This window comes from Bufo gargarizans, chromosome 10, assembly GCF_014858855.1.
Source record: "Bufo gargarizans isolate SCDJY-AF-19 chromosome 10, ASM1485885v1, whole genome shotgun sequence".
Taxonomy (NCBI): domain Eukaryota; kingdom Metazoa; phylum Chordata; class Amphibia; order Anura; family Bufonidae; genus Bufo; species Bufo gargarizans.
In genome coordinates, this window is record NC_058089.1 from 111,885,003 (window position 1) to 111,908,544 (window position 23,542).

The window sequence follows — 23,542 nt, forward strand, 5'->3', positions numbered from 1 at the left end:
CTAAATACAGGGCAAACCTGTCACAGTGGGGAGTGGGGGAAACCCCCTCCTTAAAGTGAGGGTAAAGTAAGGTAGCAGCTAGGCCTGGAAACGTCCCTAATCCACGCCCTAACTCCTCACCGTATGAGCAGAGCTGGATGGTAGGACCGCTCATACCCAGGAAACCTAGGACCCTGAGTCGCCCTAATAATCTCTCACATAGGAGCAGGGGAGAGATGACCTGTTCTTCCACAACACGGAAACAAAGGAGTCTCCACCGACCTAGCAGCAAATACGGGAAAAAAAGAAAATCCAAGTGGAATGGCAGGTAAGTATTCAGTGGCGTGGATAACCACTGGACCAAGAACCCAGGAAGGCATGGTAACTTACCTGCCGCAGCTGCTGGACGGCACAAAAGAAGACCACACAAAGGTGAACTGGAAACCATGCAAACTTACTGACATCCGAACACCATACCAGACTCAGTACGTACTGACACACATAGGAACCAGAACTCCAGCAACTGCCCACTGACTTGACTTGAGGTTCCCCCTCCGGGGAACCATGAGACCCCCTTCCGGAGGACACAACAGACAGGGGAAATATCAAGCAAGAAACAAGGTATGACTTGAATACATGCCGGACATATAACACAAACTGACCAGACATGTAATATCAAGACAAGACACCACACCTTAAACATAAACTCTCACCAAACACCAACACAGGGAAGGTAGGGGAAAAAGGAGGAGAAATAAGGAAGACATCGCTGGAGACATTGATGTCCCACTACGTGGCCCTCAAGAACTGGGCAGATGGAACACCTATGGACTGAAGCAGAGCTCTAGCACAAACGACAGCTGAAGTACAACTGACCCCAACCAGGGAGCCACAGAAGATAAAACCCTAGTGGCCACAACCAGCCAGGAAGTTAATCCTTCAAGCACCAGACAGGGGAGGAACCAGAAGAAGGGGCGTGTCACCGCCAGAGATCTGAGAAGCTCTGACAGATGTTCTTCAGTACCTCTTGCTTGAGGTTCTTTTGTTTTAGTTTGGTTTTGTCATCTCGTTTCCCTCTCTCAGCTGTCATCTAGTTGCACTGATTGCATCCCTTTATATCCCCTCCCATACTGGATCACTTTGTGGTTTATACAACTTCCTGGATGGTGCTCACTGCTTGATGCTGCAACTGCTGGCTCTTCAGATAAGTCTGTTCCTTTATTTGTATTTTCCTGTTGGCTTGATCCTAGGTGACCCTGACTCCCTCCGTATTAAGTGTAGGGAGCCAGTGGTCGTGTCCCCTCACTATATAGGGTTTTCAGGTGTCACACAGTCTAGGTACGAGGGCATGCAATTTTCTATCATAAAGATCTTTGCATGGGCTGAGCAGTCAGGGAGAGCTCTAGGGCTTTTATAGGGCTCACCCTTATGTTCCTTAGTTTGGGATCAAGTCAGTCGGATCTTTATTTGTGTCTTCTAGTTTTCTGCAACACCATCCATGACAGGGAGAAAAGCACAAACAAGTCGACATCAACGCGTTGCCCCTGGCAACCGGTATGTACAACACCGCACAACACCGAGGCCGTGACAAAACCTGGAGGAAAACCAGGTAGAGGCTGCAAAAGACTTGAGACTGGGGCGGAGGTTCACAGACGCTCTCCATCCAATCGGAGCGTGAGCTATTTTGCCAAGCCTTCAAAAATGTCAGCCTCTAGGTGTGCAAAGCTGGTAGAGCCAGACCCCAAAAGACTTGTAGCAAAAGGTGGTCCTACAAAGTATTGACTCAGGGGCTGAATACAAATGCGCGCCACACTTTCCATATTTTTTTATTAAAAAAAATTCAAAGCCAAAGCTTCTTTTCACTTCTCATATCTATAATGTCTATCACATAAAATCCCTATAAAATACATTTAAGTTTGAGGGTGTAATGTGAAAAAATATGGAAAAGTTCAAGGGGTATGAACAGTTTTTCAAGGCACTGTATCTAATGTTCCTTCTAACGAAGCATAAAATGTAACATTTCACTCCAACAGATTATATAAAAAAGTGAAAGGTTTTATTCCCCCATACACGTATACAAACTTTTGGCTCATCCCCATGGAGACATCTTCAAGCCTTAGGCCACATTCACACGAACGATCCGGATTAGTTCAAGAAAATTCGCACCATTTCGCAAGCAATTGCATTTCAGTTTTCTCTGTGATTGCATTCAGTTGTTCAGTTTTTTCTACGAGAGCGCAATGCATTTTGATGCGTTTTGATACACGCGTGATAAAAAAACGGAATGTTTACAAACAACATCTCTTAGCAACCATCAGTAAAAAACTCATCGCATCCGCACTTTCTTGCGTATGCGAAGCGCTTTTCACGCAGGCCCCGTTCACTTCTATGGGGCCAGCGTTGAAAAAACACAGAATATAGAACATGCTGCGATTTTCACACAACGCACAAGTGATGTGTGAAAAACAACGCTCATGTACACAGACCCATTGAAATGAACGGGTCCAGATTCAGTGCGGGCGCAATCCGTTCGCATCACGCATTGCACCTGCGCGGAAAACTCGCTTGTGTGAAAGGGGCACTAGTATAGACTATACTTACCTCCTGAGAGGGGACAAGCTCTTCAGAGTTGCTGACTATAAAGCCTGGGAGGGTTACTGATCCGCTCTCTGCGATGGCGCGGTGGAACAGACCTTTGGCTAAGGGAGAGAGCAGCTAGAAGAAAGACAATTCAGATTATTCTCATCATAAACCCTTGGATCGGGCACATTCATTATTTCTGTTATTATATCTTCAATGATTGAGCATTGACCTGTAGTCTGCTTATGGCACAGACAGAACAATCTGACCACTTCCGATCAAAGAAAAAACATGGGGAATTGTCTTTTGGGCATTTTTCTAATATATTTCTATGAACAGAAATTCTTTTTGGTTTCATTTTCAGAAGAGTATTTATTCCACTCCTGCCAAAGGGCAATTAATGCACAAGAAGCAATGAAAAGTGTAACCGCTGTCCTCACTAACGCTATATAAGCCACAGAGGGAGGTTACTGCTGGTAGAGCAGAGATCATGTCAGTAGAGTTGTTGCAAAACCAAATTTTTGATTCGATTTCGATACCATAAAAAAGTACTGCCATACTCGATACCATTCGATGCCACGCAAAAAAAATATAAAACACCAAAAAAGCCACGTGCTTTCCGCATTTTAAAAAATGGCGAATCGCGCAGTTTTTATTTATTTGTTTTCTGTTCTGGCGTTCACAGCATAGATTTTTAAAATATTTTAATAGTTTGGACTTGGCAACATGTTTATTTATTGTTTATATATTTTATATCTAAAATTGGGAAAGTTTTTTTTTTTACTTTTTATTTAATAACTATTTTCCCCCTCAGGGGCTAGAACCTGGGATCTTTTCGTCCCTTGTCCTATTCACCCTAATAGAGCCCTATCAGGGTGAATAGGACCTCACACTCTCCTTGCTGCCCTGTGCTTTGTGCACACAGCAGCAGGGATGTTACCATGGCAGCCAGGGCTTCAGTAGTGTCCTGGCTGCCATGGTAACCAATCGGAGCCCCAGGATTACACTGCTGGGGCTCCGATCAGAAGCTGCCACTGCCACCAATGAGAAGGGGAGGGGACCCTGTGGCCACTGCCACCAATGATTTTAATACTGGGGGGGGGGGGTTGAGGGGGGTGGGCGCACTGCACCACCAATGATAATTAACCTTTAATAGGGGTTAACTGCCGCTGATCGCAGCTCCCTGTCAGAGGCTATGTGATTCTGCTGCCGGCACCTGCCTCCTGTATTAAAAGTTAAAGACAACCTTTCATGGATTCGGACTTTAAGTTAGCAGGCTACATAGAGCGGCGCCCAGGGATCTCCCTGCGCTTACTATTATTCTGGGCGGTGCTCCATTTGCCTGCTGTGCCCCCGTTACCTGTCTACTGCTCCATATGCTAATTACTACTATCGGAGCGATGGGGCGGAGACATCAGCTTCTCTCCTGGGCGTTCCTTATCCCTGCGATTGGACAGCGCTATAGCCAGGGAGAAGGAACGCCCAGGAGAGAAGCTGATGTCTCCTCCCCTTTGCTCCGATAGTAGTAATTAGCATACGGAGCAGGAGACGGTAATGGGGGCACAGCAGGCGAACGGAGTGGCGCACAGAAATAATAGTAAGTGCAAGGAGATCCCTGGGCGCCGCTCTATGTAGCCTCCTACTTAAAGTCCGGACCCATGAAAAGTCCCTGCTATCATTGTCGGTGCAGTGCGCCCGCCCCTCTCCCCTCAATGGTGGCAGTGGCAGCAGCGGCACAGGGAGAGGGGGAGACTGCTTCCTTCTCCCCTGTGCTGCTGAGGGAAAATGAGCGTTCTCACAGCAGCGCGCTCACGTTCTGTGATACTTGACTGCGCAGCAGCGCAGCCCAGTATCGAAAAGATGGAAATCCTAGTATTGTATCGATACCAGGACAAAAGTATCGATCGGGTATTAAAATTTCGATACCCGCAGCAACCCTACATGTCAGTGTTTTCTCCCTTAAGCCTCATTCACACATCCATGCTTAAATCCATGAAAAAGTGGTCAGTGATGCCTCCGTGAAGATTTCCGTGATGGATCCGTGTGGGGTCCATGTGTCCTAATGAGCCGTGAAACACGGATATAACACGCATGCATCCATGGTTTTCACAGACCCACAGACTATAATGGGCGTGATGGATCCGTGAACGCAGACAAAATATAGCTTGCAATTTTGGTGCCGATTTATGACATGACCCACCATTTGTGGAGGTCAGTGAGGGATGCTGGCTTGACATGGTATGCAGAAGATTTTCCCCTGTACCAAGGTAGTGCAGGGACATCTTCTAATTTTCCTCTAATTTTCCTCTCCTCTCCTGGGCTTTTGTTCTTATTGCCCTGGCTGATTATGTTAGAATATTACAGATCTCCAGCCCTTATCTGAAGTTTGCGTAAACAGGAGAAGAAAGTCAAAGCATAGACTCTATATTTCTTGTTAGTCAACACATCCTATAAAATGAGGTAAAGGCATAGATGTGCATCACTGTGGCTGAAAAAGCAAAATCCACAATGAAATAACTGTCACGCTTCGGTGTGGGAGGGAAGCACCACACTGAGCATAAGAGGAAGGGGGGGAACAGGGAATTAGGCCTGAGAACTAGGGAAGGAATATGAACATCTCCTATTAAAACCCTAACCAAAATCCTGACTAACTACCAGTATGAACAAACCCCAGATGTAGGTGTGGTCATACGCAGGAATACCTAGAGTCCTATCTAGTCCTATGGGACCCTTGTACTAATAGCAGGGATGAGACTACCTGTTCTTACAAAAGGAAGGACGAACAGGAGTCTACTTCAGGCCTAATACAAACAAAAGTGAAATGCAACACACCGAATCCAACCAAAATACAAAAAGGGAAAGGAAAGACTTAACTTCAAAAGGGACTATGGAAGCACCGGGAACTTTGCCGAGATCCACACACCAGCATTCCACAACTGAAATTGAAGCTATAAACCGCACAGCATTGTGGGAGAAGCAACTATAAATAGGAAGGTTAAATGATCACATAAGCAACACCTGAGATAAGGGATGTGGCCAATACCAGAAACAACACAGACACCTATTGATCCACAAGGAAAACCTGTCAGATCAAACTACGTGTTGCCAGTCTCGCCAATCTCCTGCCACCTGTCGCGGGAACGTCCGCGACAGTACCCCCCTTGAATGGGTGACCTCCGGGCACCCAGGATCGACCTTATCCAGGTGAGACCTGTGAAAAGCTTTTACCAAACGACTGGCATTCACGTCAGATGCCGGTACCCACATCCTTTTCTTTGGTCCATAACTCTTCCAGTGAACAAGATACTGAAGAGATCTACAGAGAACTCGAGAGTCAATTATATTGGCGATCTGAAATTCCAAACTAACGTCCACCATGACAGGAGCTGGTGACAAGGAAGACGCCTCTAAAGGTTCAGCTTTTCAACAAAGATTTATGAAACACAATATGAATTTTCAGGGCCTGAGGGTGTTCGGGTGGTCAGGTCGAACACCTCGGGATGCTCGGGTGCTCTACTGAGCATCCGAGCACAATGGAAGTCAATGGGAGAACCCAAGCATTAAACCATGTACCCCCAGCTCCGAAGAGGGAAGGTGTCTGGTTCATAGGAAAAAGGTCAGAGATTGATGAAAACACCACCGAAATGGTTCGGGAGCCCAGCACCGCCTACCACTTAATTTATTTACTCCACTTGCCCTGTCGTAATTTCTTCTCAGTGCCGTAGTCTCGCACAGGTGCATTGGACACTGTAGTCTGCGCCCGTGCAGACTACTGGCACCGGCTTTGACGAAGTCAACAGCGCATACGCCGGCTCCCTTTTCCGGTGCCAGTGTGGTGTGCAGGGAGCCGGCGCATGTGCTGTTAACTTGTCGAAGCCAGTGCCAGTAGTCCGCACGGGCGCAGACTACAGTGTGGGCACATATAAATATCGCTATAGCGTTAATCCTGGTGACAGAATCCCTTTAAAGTGCCTTTATGTTCAGCTGCTTTCCTCTGGTGGAGAAGAGAAGTCAGGGGCAATCAAGGCCTTGTTCATTTTTATAAGTCAACCGGTCAGCATTTTCAGTTGACAGGTGGATGCGCTTATCTGTTATTATGCCCCCAGCAGCACTAAATGTAGTGTCCCACCAGGTAAAGGTGGGCACTGCACAGGTTAATGTGTTGCATTGCATTAAATGTCATATGCATGTTTTTCCCTGTATTATCTGGGTGTCAGGCCTGTCAGGGTGTAGTTTAGCCTCCCAGACGTTAGAGGGAGCTGGAGAGCCCTAGTTACATATAGGAAGGCCCAGACAGGGAAGTGTTAGTGTATTCCAGGGGACTAGAGGAGTCACCTCGTCCACCTGAAGCTCCTGAGGCTAGGATCAGCTCAGTAGAGACACCCCAGTTGAAGGATCCAACCTCCTGGGAGAAGCTTACAGTTACCCACCTGAAAGGAGGAGGCGTCCCAGGGTAAGCCAAGTGCCCCTGATAGGCAGAAGAACTTAGGAACCATTGCAAGCAGTATAATACCTGAGGAAGGAAGTAACCAAGGATATAAGCCACCCTTTTAGGCATCCGGGCCTTGGGAGATATAAAGCCAGAGCAGGAGTTCTAGAAAGGACATTGTACAGTGATTCTGGGAAAGGTACAACCTGCTGCTGAGTGCTTGTGGAATTTACCCTCAGTGTAACTTGCATGACTATTGCCTGCCGTATTGTGAATAAGCCCCTTTTGTGGAACTGTAATACAGAGACTGTGCTACACCTGCTGTACAAAGTTGGATTGTCCAGTAAAGTTTACGTTTGGTTCACTGCATACTTGTGTACCTTCGTCATTCCAACCACCAACCGGCGTGCCACCGTCCAAAGGCACTGGCGTCACGAATCCCACAGGGACCTTGCCCCAGGCACACAAAATACCTATAACATCCAGGGCACCTCAACTACCATCAGGCCTGGTCCCTATCTACAGAGCGTGCCCCAGAGGAACTGTGTCTACCTCTCCTTCACTGCCACGCGCCTGCCCAGGGTTCCGCAAATATAGTGAGTACCCTCGATTGCCCATAACTGTGACCTCACTTCGTCATACCCTGCAGGTCTGGCGTGTTGCATAAATTGGCGTCACGAACAGGATACGAATATTCCTGCGCCATTAGCGGATTACAGAAACTGTGTGCTGAAAATTATCTTAAAGTGACAAGCCCTAATTATTTTATTGCAAATTGCTGGGCCAAAGTGAACTGTAATAATTGCGGTGTGAAGATTGCATTGTATGGACTATTTTCTGCCGATTTGAGTCACCGCTTGCTGTCAGTGAATAGACAGCCATATTGCTCATTTAACCTGATCGGATTACAAGTGCGCCTCGTGGAGCTGTTTGGCGCGAAAAAGAGGACTTTGGCGCGAAAAGAATCAGGCGGAGCCATCGCCCAGCCAACCAGGAAGAAGAACCCCGCCCACCGGAGTCCCGGAGCTACGAGAGGCCGCGCCTACCTGCTGACGCGGTACGCAAGACGTCCGACACCCGTAGCTGCGCATCTCGCGAGACTTGGAGCGAGCACCACCGGAGTGAGTACTGACTTTAAAAACTGTTACCGGCTTCTCCGCTTACCTGTCCGGAAGCTCCCCGACCCCTGCCAAGGCACCGGAGGGATCCCCGCTAGTCGTGAAAGACTTGTCTGAAAAAAAAAAAGAAGTTTAAGTTACTGCCATAGCCGCTCCGGTCCGCTCCGCTACATTTAAAGGGCCATACCCACCTAGCAACGCCATGTCTGCGGTTGAGGAAATCGCACAGGCAGCCCCAGTCGTGCCTGCCGAAGTACCCGCAGCCGACTCTGGGGCCCCTGCCGCCGCGGCACCGCCAAGCCTGATGCCGCTAACCATGCCATACTATTTCGGGGCCCCCTGGTTCCCACGTTATTCAGGGGAAGCCCACAAGTTAAAAGACTTTAAGGAACAAATACTGGCTCTGTTCCGGCTTTATCCCATCAATGCTGAGCAGCAAATGGAGATCCTCTTAGCTCAATTAGAAGGGGCCGCCCGCAGGGAAGTAATGTCATGGCCCCGTTCTGAGAAAAATAGCCTGGAACAGATCTTTGAACGTTTGGGCACCACGTTTGAAGCCAGAACGGTGTCAGAAGTTAAAATGCGTTTCTTCAGCAGAAAACAGCAGCCTGGAGAGTCGCTCCGTGATTTTGCCCTGTCCTTACAGGAGACGCTGAGAGCTGTAGTCCAAGTGGATCCTAAAGAAGCTGAGGACCAGGACCGGACTCTTAGAGAGCAATTCATTGCAGGCATAAGTACTGAACATTTAAAGGGCCAGCTGCGGATGTTGTCAGCTCAACACCCTCACTGTACATTCCTGGATTTTAAAGAATTGGCCATCAGCATACTGGGCCAGAACCCTGCTCCAGGGCCAGCAACCTTCCCTGAACCCCAGGCTTGTCAGCCAAAGACTATTAATGTGGGGTCTGCAGGAGTCAGTCAAGCCACCCAAGCTCCAGTCACGGATGTAGTGGCAGCACTAATGGAGCAAGTGAACTATCTTACTCTAAGTCTGGAGAAGGTGTGCAAAAAGATAGAGGAGTGGGAGAGACCGTTATTACTAGAAGATAAGGATCCCCTTCCTCCCAGGCTCCCACCTGCATATGGAGATGTGTATCCAAAAGAGCCTGATGGGCGACTGAAGTACCGGCCCAGAAGTAGAAAACAGCCTGTCTGCCAACATTGCAAGAAATATGGACATACCGAATCCATGTGCTGGCAGTTAAACGACTAACCCCTGAGGCAGAGGACCGCCCCTCGGGAGGTAGAACAGAAGGTCCAAAGGATCCAAACTGGATGCCTAAGTATGTCGGGTCCCGTCCGAAAATTAAGATATGTATCAACGGGATACCCTTTGAAGCCCTGTTGGACACCGGGTCACAGGTCACCACCATTCAACGGCCTGCCTTTGACAAGTTCTGGGATCCAAGTCTCCTCACCCAGCCACCAGAGTCCTGGCTAGATATTATCGCTAGCAACGGTAAGCCAGTGAAAGTGCATGGGTATTGGGAACCTACTCTTCAGGTGGGAGAAGCCACCCTGCCACAGCAAGGCGTGATTGTGGTACAAGCCGGAGGTAAAGGAGGACACCCCGTGATCTTAGGGACTAATGTTCTTAAAAATTGTTACTCCGAAGTGCTTGAAGCATTGAACCAAACCATATCATCCGCCTCACCTGCTTCCAGAAGAGTTATTCAGAAAACTATTAGCGTGCTGTGCGCTCAACAAAGGTTCGCCAACAAGAAAGGAGAAATTTGCACTGTCCGGATCCGGGATAACCGGCCGGTGGTTTTGCCTCCAAATTCCCAGATCATCCTGTGGTGCCGTGCTGTATTAGGGATCCAGGGCCAGGACTATCAAGCCCTAGTGGAACCTATTCCTATTAAGGATCATCCTTTCGTACGGACAGCCAAGAGCATGGTGACCGTGTCCCAAGGTAAAGTGCCTGTTCGTTTAATCAACTTTGGTGATCATCCCGTTACCCTCTTTAAACATTGCCCCGTTGCTCAGCTTTTACAGGTGTCTTTCCAGGATGTGATCCGTCTGCCTGCCGCGGAGGCGTTCCAGACCGCGCAGAGCAGCAGTACCCCTACGGCATCCTGGTGGGAAGAACTACATGTGGGGAACGAATCCACCCCAAAGGAGCAAATAGAGGGGGTCCTGAAGCTGGTGAAGGAGCACCACCAGGCTTTCAGCAAACACTCCACAGACTATGGAGAGGTCAGTGTGATCAAACATACCATACCCACTGGCTCTCACCCTCCTATTAAGGAGAGGCACAGACCCATACCACCTACTACCTATCAGTCTGTGAAAGAGATGATAAAAGAGATGAAAGACTCTAACATAATCCGGGACAGCCATAGTCCCTGGGCTGCGCCCCTAGTACTTGTTCGAAAAAAAGATGGCGGCATAAGGTTCTGCGTGGATTACAGGAAAATTAATCAAATCACCCACAAGGATGCATATCCATTGCCACGCATCGAGGAGTCCTTGACTGCCCTGGGGTCATCAGCCTATTTCTCCACCTTGGACTTAACCAGCGGGTACTGGCAGGTACCCATGGCCCCAGAAGATCGAGAAAAGACTGCTTTTACTACACCTATGGGCCTGTTTGAATTTAATTATATGCCGTTTGGACTGTGTAATGCTCCAGGGACGTTCCAGAGGCTGATGGAACGTTGTTTAGGCCATAGGAATTTTGAGACGGTGTTATTATACCTGGATGACGTCATTATATACTCCAAGACGTATGAGGACCATCTAAAGCACCTGGGTGAGGTGTTTCAAGTTCTTTCTAAATATGGCCTCAAAATCAAGCCATCCAAGTGCCACCTGCTGAAACCAGCCGTCAGATATCTCGGGCACATTGTCAGTGCCGAAGGAGTACAGCCTGACCCTGACAAACTTGCGGCTGTCCGTAACTGGCCTACTCCTACGACCGTGAAAGAGGTGAGAAGCTTTCTCAGTTTTGCAGGGTACTATAGGCGATTCATCCCGCATTTCGCACAAATTGCGGATCCCATCCAGGAACTCTTGAGGGGGCATCCAAAGAAGAGCCCAAAGACTCCTATTCCTGTTGAATGGAATGAAGAGCGGGAAATTGCCTTCCAACTCCTAAAGCAGAAGTTGACTGAACCCCCTGTTCTGGGTTACCCAGACTATCAGAAGCCATTCCACCTCTACACAGATGCCAGTAAAAGAGGCCTGGGGGCCGTGTTGGCTCAAGTGCAAGATAACAAAGAAAGGGTGATTGCCTATGCCAGCAGATCCCTGAAGGGAGCTGAAAAGAACGACCAGAATTACAGTTCTTTCAAGCTGGAGTTTCTTGCCTTAGTGTGGGCTGTGACCGAAAAGTTTAAGGACTATCTCGCTGCCACACCGTTTGTTGCCTTCACAGATAATAATCCCCTGGCACATCTGAATACAGCCAAATTAGGGGCACTGGAGCAAAGGTGGGCCTCCCGCCTGGCCAACTATGATTTTACCGTGAAGTACCGGGCAGGCCGCTCCAATGAGAACGCTGATGCTCTGTCACGACTCCCCACTACAGAAGCCCCAGATGAACTGAAAGATGCCTGGGAAGAGGTGGAGATGCCAGCGTTTTATAACAAATTTACCCAGCAGGATAATATACGTACTGAAGTTTCCCCTGCTGCTGATCCTTCCTCATCAGATGGTCCTGAGTCCAGAGGCGATCAAGAAAGATGGATTAAGCTCCAGTCCGAAAGTAGAGTCCTCGGTGAACTGCTCGACTTCCTTACCAGTGGAAAAGTCCCTGAGAGGATCCGCAGGAAGAGTGCAGACCCAGAGCTAGTGAGACTGTGGAGACATCGCCATCAACTATTCCTTCAAAAGGGCCTGTTGCTCAGGAGGAGTCTGGATCCAGTGTCCTATGATAGAGTGTATCAAATTCTCCTGCCACGCCGGGATGCCAGCCTGGTGCTGGATATGTATCACAACCAGTCCGGACACTTCGGTGTGCAAAAGACTGAGGCCACCATTCGCAGAAGATTCTATTGGATCGGGATGAGAGAAGATATCGAGAAATGGTGCCGAGAATGCACTGCCTGTGCTGTGGGGCGAACTGAACGCCATGACCAGAGGGCGCCTCTCCATCCCATCGTAAGTAAGGCTCCTTTAGAACTTGTTGCCATTGATCATGTAAAGTTAGAGCCGAGTCGCTCAGGGTATACATATGCCATGACTATAATTGATCACTTCACTAAGTTTGTCGTAGCAGTGCCTGTGAAAGACCTGACAGCAAAGACCACAGCGGAGGCGTTCTGGAAGCATTTCCTGCTGCCCTACGGTTGCCCAGAAAGGATCCTCACCGATCAAGGGTCCGCATTTGAGTCACAGCTGTTCCATGAGATGTGCCTGCTACACAACTGCCAGAAGGTCCGGACCACCGCCTATCATCCGCAAGGTAACGGACTCTGTGAGAAAATGAATAAGACTCTCATTGAAATGCTGAGAGCAGTACCCCCTGAGACGAGGGGAGATTGGCCTACTTTGTTGCCGCAGCTTATGTACACTTACAACAACACCATCCACTGTTCCACCGGTTATACCCCGTTCTATTTGATGTTCGGCCGACAAGGGAGATTGCCTGCGGACCACTCCCTAGGGGTACAAGTGCCGGATGAGATCAACCCCCTGCCCAAGACTGACTGGGTAGTGGAGCACCAAAGGCGTCTCCTTAATGCTAAGGAGATTGTCCAAGAACGGATGGAGATTGTCCGAGAAAGGCAGCAGAAAGACTTTGACCAGACTGCCCATGCGGGACCCCTGGCTCTGGGAGACAAGGTATGGTTGAAAAACAACCACCGGACCAGCAAGTTGGACAGCAAATGGGAAAGGATTCCCTATCTTATCACTGCCATACCTAATGCTGCGGCCCACATTTACCAGATCTCCAGGGAAGGAAAAGGTCCCCAAGTTGTTCACAGGAACCGCCTCAAGCCCTGTATAGAAGGAGAACCAGCGGCGGAGGAGATGGAACCCGAGCCTACTGAGGAAGAGTTGCCGGCTCCACCTATGGACCCCATGCAGGCTGTGGAGAACTTAATCCATGATAAAGAGCCGCTCCACTGGGCCCTCACGCCTTGGTTGAATCTATTGGTTCCTGCTCCTGTTCCTGTTAGCCCTCAGCCTCCTGAAGAAGCTCCAGAGGCAATGGGCTCCTCTGACATTCCTGAGGCCAGGCAGGAAGAATCCCTGCCAGTAAGGAGGTCTACCCGTTCTACCAGGGGGCATCGTCCTGTGAGGTTTGTGGACTACGTTATGGGACCAGGTAGCCCCTCACGGGAAACCCCTGTTTAACCGTTGCAAGCCTGGGTACGGACTCATGTTATTCTTTGAGCCTCCAAGGACTTATGTTTACCTATATCTTATATGGACTATCCTGGTTTATTGACACGCTGTGCCAGGTCAGCGCCCCTGTTCCCATTGTTTTATCCTGAGAGAAGAGAACGACGCCCCCTTGTCATCACTCCTTTCAGTGCATTTAATAATTGTTACATTGTTAATGTGGTGAATATTGCATATGTATGTTCTCTGTTATCTTTCAGGTTGCCGCTTCCAGATGGGCGGACCCTCCATGTTGCGCCGAGGACGGGCAACGTTATAGCGTGGGGGTATGTAGTGTCCCACCAGGTAAAGGTGGGCACTGCACAGGTTAATGTGTTGCATTGCATTAAATGTCATATGCATGTTTTTCCCTGTATTATCTGGGTGTCAGGCCTGTCAGGGTGTAGTTTAGCCTCCCAGACGTTAGAGGGAGCTGGAGAGCCCTAGTTACATATAGGAAGGCCCAGACAGGGAAGTGTTAGTGTATTCCAGGGGACTAGAGGAGTCACCTCGTCCACCTGAAGCTCCTGAGGCTAGGATCAGCTCAGTAGAGACACCCCAGTTGAAGGATCCAACCTCCTGGGAGAAGCTTACAGTTACCCACCTGAAAGGAGGAGGCGTCCCAGGGTAAGCCAAGTGCCCCTGATAGGCAGAAGAACTTAGGAACCATTGCAAGCAGTATAATACCTGAGGAAGGAAGTAACCAAGGATATAAGCCACCCTTTTAGGCATCCGGGCCTTGGGAGATATAAAGCCAGAGCAGGAGTTCTAGAAAGGACATTGTACAGTGATTCTGGGAAAGGTACAACCTGCTGCTGAGTGCTTGTGGAATTTACCCTCAGTGTAACTTGCATGACTATTGCCTGCCGTATTGTGAATAAGCCCCTTTTGTGGAACTGTAATACAGAGACTGTGCTACACCTGCTGTACAAAGTTGGATTGTCCAGTAAAGTTTACGTTTGGTTCACTGCATACTTGTGTACCTTCGTCATTCCAACCACCAACCGGCGTGCCACCGTCCAAAGGCACTGGCGTCACGAATCCCACAGGGACCTTGCCCCAGGCACACAAAATACCTATAACATCCAGGGCACCTCAACTACCATCAGGCCTGGTCCCTATCTACAGAGCGTGCCCCAGAGGAACTGTGTCTACCTCTCCTTCACTGCCACGCGCCTGCCCAGGGTTCCGCAAATATAGTGAGTACCCTCGATTGCCCATAACTGTGACCTCACTTCGTCATACCCTGCAGGTCTGGCGTGTTGCATAAATACCCGCTCTGACAAAACGCTGGCGGCAGGGCGGGCCAGCACCTCCAAGGTGTAGAGTGCCAGTTAGTGCCACTTGTCCAGTAGTTGTAAGGCACAGAGGGATCATTGAGGATGCTGACACGGTCTGCTACATACTCCTTCACTATCTTCCAAAAAGTTTCCCTCCTTGTCACAGTAGGCCGCGCATCAGGGTGAGGGTACTGGCGAGGTGTAATGAAACTGTTCCAGGCTTTGAAGAGTGTTGCCCTGCCTCTGTTTGAACTGCTGCTTGTTCCCCTCGTCTCCCCTCCTCGGTTGCCCAAGGAATTACGTACTCTGCCGCCAGCGTTGTCAGATGGAAATTTTTCCACAAGTACCTTCTGGTATTGCACCATTTTGCTCGTCCTCTCCACTACAGGAATGAGAGATGAGAAGTTCTCTTTGTAGTGGGGGTCGAGAAGGGTGCGCAACTAGTAATCGTGTTGTCCAAAATGTGCAAAACGCGTGGGTAGCGGGAAAGGCAGCCTAACATAAAGTCAACCATGTGTGCCAGAGTCCCAACTGGCAAGACTTCGCTGTCGTCATCAGGAGGATGACTCTCAATCTCCTCATCCTCTTCCTCTTCTTCTGCCCATCCACACTGAACAGATGGATTTAAACTTCCATGGGTACTACCCTCTGTAGCGGAGGCAACCGTCTCCTGCTCCTCCTCTTCGTCGTCCAATTTGCGCTGAGAAGACGAACTGAGGGTGGTCTGGCTATCACCCTGTGTAATGTCTTCCCCCATTTCCACCTCTTCCACATGCAAAGCATCGGCCTTAATTGTGAGCAGCAAGCGTTTGAGTAGACACAGAAGTGGGATGGTGATGCTGATAATAGCGTTATCGCCGCTCACCATCTGTTTTGATTCCTCAAGTTTCTTAAAATCTCACAGAGGTCAGACATCCATGCCCACTCCTAGCTTGTGAAGAGCGGAAGCTGACTGGAAAGGCGACGACCATGTTGCAGCTGGTATTCCATTACTGCCCTCTGCTGCTCACAAAGCCTGTCCAACATGTGGAACGTCGAGTTCCAGTGCGTGCTCACGTCACACAACAGTCGGTGAGCTGGCAATTGTAAGCGCTGCTGCAGCGTTGACAGACCGGCGGAAGCTGTCGATGACTTGCGGAAATGGGCACTCACGCGGTGCACCTTCACCAGTAGTTCAGGCAAATTGGGGTAGGTTTTTAGAAACCGCTGAACCATTAAATTGAAGACGTGGGCTAGATATGGGATGTGTGTGAGCTTGCCGAGCTCCAAAACTGCCACCAAGTTAGGCCATTATCAGACATAACCATGCCTGGTTCTAGGTTGAGTGGCGAGAGCCACAGCTCAGTCTGGTCTATTATCCCCTGCCACAGCTCTGCGGCGGTGTGCTGTTTGTCACCTAGGCAGATCAGATTTAGCACGGCCTGTTGACGCTTCCCCACTGCAGTGCTACACTGCTTCCAGCTACCGACTGATGGCTGACTGCTGCTGCTGCAAGATGATAATTCTGAGGTGGAAGTGGAGGAGGAGGAGGCGGAGGAGGAGAAATGGGGGTTGGAGCCACTAAATTAGGTGATGGCGGAAACCCTGATGAAATTGGGGCCCGCAATCCTTGGCGTCGGTAGCACCTGTGCCATCCCAGGGTATGAGTCGCTCCCAGCCTCCACAGCATTCACCCAGTGTGCTGTCAGGGAAATGTAGCATCCCTGGCTGAAAGCACTTGTCCATGTGTCCGTGGCTAACTGGACCCTTCCAGTAACTGTGTTGGTCAGGGCACGTGTGATGTTACGGGACACATGTTGGTGTAAGGCTGGCACGGCACACCTTGAAAAATTGTGGCGGGGACTGAGTAACTAGGGATGGCCACCGACATCAGGCTGTGGAAGGCCTCAGTGTCCACAAGCCCAAATGGCAACATTTCCAAGGCCAGGATTTTGGAAAGCTGAGCTTTAGTGCTATGGCCTGTGGGTGGGTGGCTGGATATTTGCGCTTGCGTTCAAAAGCCTGGGGTAATGACATTTGGACACTGTGCTGGGACAGGGAAGTGAATGTGGTCGCTGATGGTGCTTGCAAAGGTCCAGGTGCAGGGTGGGAGGCATCTGGGCCTGCATCTTGGACAGGGGATTGGCCAGCACGTAACACAGGGGAAGAGGAGGCAGTGGTGTGACCCGCAGACACAGATTGTGGACCTAGGCGTCTGGCCCACCTATTAGGGTGCTTTGATGCCATGTGGCGGATCATGCTGGTGGTGGTGAGGTTGCTAGTTTTAACGCCCCAGCTCATTTTGGTATGGCACAGGTTGCAAACTACTATTCTTTTGTCGTCCGCACTTTCCTCAAAAAAGCGCCATACTACTAACAACTACCCATTGGCAATGGAGATTTACGAAAGGGAATGCTCCATGGAACAGTTGCGGGCCTGTTCAGTGGTGTCCGCTTTTTACCACCCCACTTCCAGCCTGTTGCAGTGCTGCAGATCCCTCCCCCTCTGTACTGCTCTCCTTGCTCGGCTTGTTGCCACCTTCCCAGGTTGGGTAAGTGACCTCGTCGTCCAGCACCTCCTCTTCCATTTCCTCACTCTGATCATCCTCCTGATTTGTTGACCTAATCACAACCTCAGTGATTGACAACTGTGTGTCATCCTCTTCCTCAACCTCTCGAGACAGTAATTGCATTTGAGTCATTGGCAACTGTCTCATCATCATCCACCTCATTAAACACTAATTGCCGTTCCCCAGCGTCATGTTCTTGTGACTCTGGATGCTCAAGAGGTTGGGAATCGGAGCACAAGATCTGAGGTCCCTCTTCAAGCGTGCTTGGCGAGAGGGCCAAATCAATTAATGGCGATGCAAAGAGGTCCTTGGAATTTCCAAGTGTGGGATCACTTGTTTGACCAGACTGTAAATGGTGGGAGGAAGGAAGATCAGGGTGAGGTTTGTGTGGACCAGACTCCTGGCTACTGAGACCGAACTTGGTGGAAGACAGGGTGGTGCTTAACCGACTGGAAGCACTGTCTGCTGCAATCTAACCGACCACCTGCTCGCACTGGACTGACTTCAAGAGTGGTGTCCTGCGCCGCCCTGCACACTGGGACATGAAGCTAGGTATCTTGGATGTTTGTTTTTCACCGCGCCCAGGGCCATGGCCTCTGCGTGCACCATCAGCATCACGCCCACTTCCCAATATCTGGCCCTGACACAGACAAGCGCTATTGCAGCACAGATGTGACAATTCACTGCAGACACCGTTTATAGGCAAAGTGTGGATAAATTATGGAAAAAATATAATTGTTTTTCGCTAATATTGTTCCCAATATCTGGCCCTGACACACAGACGCTATTGCAGCGCAGATGTGACAATTCACTGCAGACACCGTTTATATCCTGTACTGATCCTGAGTTACCTCCTGTATTATACTCCAGAGCTGCACTCACTATTCTGCTGGTGGAGTCACTGTGTACATACATTACTTATCCTGTACTGATCCTGAGTTACATCCTGTATTATACTCCAGAGCTGCACTCACTATTCTGCTGGTGCAGTCACTGTGTACATACATTACTTATCCTGTACTGATCCTCAGTTACATCCTGTATTATACTCCAGAGCTGCACTCACTATTCTGCTGGTGGAGTCACTGTGTACATACATTACTTATCCTGTACTGATCCTCAGTTACATCCTGTATTATACTCCAGAGCTGCACTCACTATTCTGCTGGTGGAGTCACTGTGTACATACATTACTTATCCTGTACTATACTCCAGAGCTGCACTCACTATTCTGCTGGTGCAGTCACTGCGTACATACAATACATTACATTTCTTATCCTGTATTAGACTCCAGAGATGCAGTCACAATCCTGCATTCTTCAGAGCTGAATCACATCATATTCAGCTGATTATATTGTACATAGACTATACTAACCGCCCCTGTGCTGGGACTTACCTTTACCTTGTAGTCTCTAATGTCTGTGGAGAATTTTATGTAAATGTTTTGTAAATGGTGTGACGTTGTCTTTAGCAATATTAGGGATCTGGTCGCGTCCTAGAGACCGGCCTCTATCCAGTAACATGTCGTATCTGTCATGTGATGTTATGTACAAGTCGTGTGCTTCTGTATACTGTGATGCCCCCATTATGTATCAGTGTCTGTAACAAGGAGGACCCTTTGTGCCGCCCAGTCTGAACCAGTGAGGGGAATATACATCCCCTGTGATAATCCGATTGAAGATTCCTGATGAGACTGGGAATTGGGTTACTGGGAGCAGGAATAAAGCTGATGTGACAATTCCCTGCAGACACCGTTTATAGGCAAAGTCTGGATAAATTATGGAAAAAATATAATTGTTTTTACTAATTTTTTTCCCAATATCTGGCCCTGACACACGCTATTGCAGCACAGATGTGACAAGTCACTGCAGACACCGTTGGCCTCATGCACACGACCGTTGTTGTGTTCCGTTCCGCAAAATGGGGTTCCGTTGTTCCGTGATCCGTTTCCGTTTTTGTTTCCGTGTGTCTTCCTTTATTTTTGGAGGATCACCAGACATGAAGGAAAGTAAAAAAAAAATCTAAGACAGGTTTGCCATGCAAATGATAGGAAAAAAACTGACGCAGACGCGCTGACGAGGATGACAATCTTGTGTGCCTCCGTGTTTTTTCACAGTCCCATTGACTTGAATGGGTCTGCGAACCGTTTTCTGCGAAAATAATAGGACAGGTTCTATTTTTTTGACGGACTGGAACCACGGATCACGGGCGCGGATGATAAACGATGCATTAGCCGAGTTTTCAACTGACCCATTGAAAGTCAATGGGTCCGCAGAAAATCACAAAAAACGGCACAACGGACACGAAATAAAACAACGGTCGTGTGCATGAGGCCTTTGTAGTAATAAGACACCTTCTATTAAAAAAGTATTGTAAAGTATCGGGAAAAAAAAATTGCTGGCTAAATGATATTGCTGCCAGCCTGCCACCACACACAGTAGTCCTTAAAAGGACTTTTGGGTCGTTGAAACATTTTGCTATCGAATATATTGCGATCACACTCCCGAAACTATCTGTCCCTTCCTAAGCTATATAGCACCCGATGGCGCATTCCGGCCAGCCAATCACTGTAATGCCAGTAGCCAACATGGCAACTGGCATTACAGTGATAGAAGTACTTACCTGCATGTTTTTTGGCTGCTTAGCAGCCGCAAAACGTGCGGGGAGGAGACACGAGCATGGCACTCAAGCTCATGCGGTACTCGGCCGAACATACAATAATATAGCAATATACCTATATATGGTACTCCCAGGTCTGGGGTACTTCACAGTGATGGTGTGGGTTGGGTTTTACCTTTCATTTGCCACTTATGTATTGTCTGTCCTTTGGCAAGAGTGGAATAAATGCCCTGGGTGAGACCTCAGACTCAAGGAGAAGGAGAATTCAGGTGAGTAAATTACATTCTTATGAAGTCAGACACAGGATGGGAAGCTTCCCAGGAGCGATCGATGCTCAATATAGATATAACTAGATAACAAACACAACAAACACTAGAGAGAACTTACAATAGCGGAGACGCACATCGCACCGGCAGATTCACCAAATACAGTGACGGACTTGGGGTCACCACCAAAATCTGCAATGTTTTCCTGTACCCATTGGAGGGCAGCAACTTGGTCCCGAAACCCGTAATTACCAGGAAATTGCTTATCTCCAGTACTGAAGTGAAAAAAAAAAACATTTTATACAAAGACTGAGTCTGAAGCCGACAACCACTGAAAACCATTACAGAAAACAACACAAATAAATATACCTCAAATTTACTTATTCTGCACTGACCCCAAATTACATCCTGTATTATACTCCAGAGCTGCACTCACTATTCTGCTGGTGCAGTCACTGTGTACATACATTACATTATTTATGTTGTTCTAATCCTGAGTTATATTGTGTATTATACTCCAGAGCTGCACTCACTATTCTGCTGGTGCAGTCACTGTGTACATACATTACTTATCCTGTACCGATCCTGAGTTACATGCTGTATTATACTCCAGAGCTGCACTCACTATTTTGATGGTGAATTCACTGTGTACATACATTACTTATTCTGTACTATACCCCAGAGCTGCACTCACTATTCTGCTGGTGCAGTCACTGTGTACATACATTACTTATCCTGTACTATACCCCAGAGCTGCACTCACCATTCTGCTGGTACAGTCACTGTGTACATACATTACATTTCTTATCCTGTATTAGACTCCAGAGATGCAGTCACAATCCTACATTCTTCAGAGCTGAATTACATCATATTCAGCTAATTATATTGTATATAGACTATTGTGGCGAAACCAACCTCGCCACTGGGTTTTGGAGGGGCCTGGCTGCTAGCCTCTTGCCCCAGGATTACGGGCCCTCTCATCAGCCAGGCCTCCTTTGTTCACAAAGGACTTGTACTAACTTGAACCCCTGGTCTAATTCGTGCCATTTTGGGATATTAAATGTCTATGTGTATTGAAAAGGGTGGGACATTGTATACGTTGAGTAGGGAGGTCTGTTTTATTGTCTCTCTGTGTGTATTGGCGATGTCCTTTGTCCTGAGAGATAATTGAATTACTTCTCGGTTGTCTCCAGGACAGAGGATATTGTGTATTCGCCTGCCTGTGATGATTGCATCAACCCAGTGTGAGGTAATTCTATCACGGGCAGAGGGGAGGATTTTGTGTGGGAGTGTCTGAGTGTATTGTACGTGGTCATTGGCTGTTTTTACAAAACCCTGTGGGTGGTAACCTTGTTGGAAGATGTGTATAAAATGCTTGTGTGTTAAAATAAAGAGGCTGCTTTATACCTTCATGAAGTTTTGGCTCATGTTTGGGGAATGGGATAACTACACTCTTGGGGATTGCTATATCACAATACTCCCCTGAGTATAAGCTCTTGTAGGAGCTTGTTCATGGTTCCTGCTCTCTGGATGTAGGAGAGGTTCACCCACTGGAAGCTGAAGCCTGGTCTTGGGTCCAGCATGGGTGGACGGTGAGACCCCAACCAAGCTGCGGCGGTTCGTGGGATCTGCAGTGCGTACGGTGTCAAGTGGAGTGCTTGGAGTCCTCGGAAAGCACTAGGAGCATCTATCAAAGGAGGTACCCGGTCGGGGTGCCAGGAGATCTGTTACAACTATACTAACCGCTCCTGTGCTGGGACTTACCTTTACCTTGTAGTCTCTAATATCTGTGGAGGATTTTATGTAATTGTTTTGTAAATGGTGTGACGTTGTCTTTAGCAATATTAGGGATCTGGTCGCGTCCTAGAGACCGGCCTCTATCCAGTAACATGTCGTATCTGTCATGTGATGTTATGTACAAGTCGTGTGCTTCTGTATACTGTGATGCCCCCATTATGTAGCATTGTCTGTAACAAGGAGGACCCTTTGTGCCGCCCAGTCTGAACCAGTGAGGGGAATATACATCCCCTGTGATAATCCAGTTGAAGATTCCTGATTAGACTGGGAATTGGGTTACTGGGAGCAGGAATAAAGCTGCCCTGCTGTTCTCCGATTAGCACCTGCCAAACCGAGGTGCACCCCATCTCTGCACCCAAGCCCCCTGAACCGGTAAGTAACCATTTCAACTGAATACCAGGAATGTGAGTTCATTTATCATAAGCCATAACTCATTCCAGATAAAACCTACAGATTAATAACTTCCATAATCAGGTCCAGTTTGAGCGTTGGAGAGGGAGCAGTTTTTGTGATACGTGTGGTTACAACTCAGTCTATTTGCAGAGTGTCCCTCCTGAGTTGATTCAGCTGACAGCTCATGTGAAGCCTTATCGCTGATCTCCTGACCTCATAAACACTCATTATAGCTAAACTCTTATCAAATTGATAATAATGTGGCTTAAAGAGGACCTTTCACTACTTTAAAAACTAAAAAGTAACTATATCAGTGGGCAGAGCGGCGTCCAGGGGTCCCCCTGCACTTACTAGTATGTCTGGGCATCGCTCTGTTCGCCCGGTATAGGCTCCGGTGTCTGCGCTCCGTCTGTTGTACTGGGCGGAATTTTTGTATTAGGGTTGTCCCTTGCTGCAGCGCTGGCCAATCACAGCGCACAGCTCATAGCCTGGGACTCCCAGTAAGTGCAGGGGGACCCCTGGGCGCCGCTCTGCCCACAGATATAGTTAGTTTTTAGTTTTTAAAGTCGTGAAAGGTCCTCTTTAAATGAATGTTTATAAGGTCAGAAGATCTCCATTTACAGAACTTAGTTCCATTTACAGACGTGGGATTTGAATTGCAGACAGGGCCAGCCGCAGGAGGAGAGCGCTCCCTGGCCCTGTCAATCAGGAGGAGGGGCATTTTTTTTAAAGGAGGATGCGGCGGCTACCAGCAAGTAACCGCCCTACTTGCTGTTAGAGAGGTAATTTACATATTATAAAAGTACAGTTTTTAAAGAAACTAGCCAACAGAAAGGGGTAAGAGCCCTATATATTGAAAAATCGCAGTATAAGGATTTTAATTAGCCTAAAATAAAAAATAAAAAGACTTTTGGGGGGGGGGGGGGGGTGACAGAAGCCCTTTAATATTGATTGGACCCTGGGCAAAAATTTACTTGGGCCCCCTGGATCCCGCCTTACCACACCCTAGCAGGCAATCACGCCCTCCACCACAACACACACAAAAAAAATCCACACACCTGGTAGAGTCCAGTGAATGACTGTAAATACTTCCAGTTCTGAAGACTCCAACGGCTCAGGATCAGTGCTCTGGGCTCAGGCTGGAAGTGGGCACCGCTCTGCAGGAAGGAGACCAGGGCTCGGCTCACCCTAACGTTACAGTG

At 48.4% G+C, this 23,542-nt stretch overlaps 1 protein-coding gene across 2 annotated transcripts in view; it reads right to left on the reverse strand.

Annotated features, from left to right (window-relative positions):
• LOC122920150 (fatty acyl-CoA hydrolase precursor, medium chain-like) overlaps positions 1-23,542 on the reverse strand; it is a 64,083-nt gene that overhangs the window by 20,059 nt on the left and 20,482 nt on the right. For both annotated transcript variants that reach the window (XM_044269373.1, XM_044269374.1), the window contains 2 exons: positions 20,272-20,425; positions 2,581-2,694 (listed from right to left, as the gene is read on the reverse strand). In XM_044269373.1, coding sequence (XP_044125308.1) covers positions 2,581-2,694; positions 20,272-20,425 — 268 coding nt within the window. The remainder of the gene's footprint in view (positions 1-2,580; positions 2,695-20,271; positions 20,426-23,542) is intronic.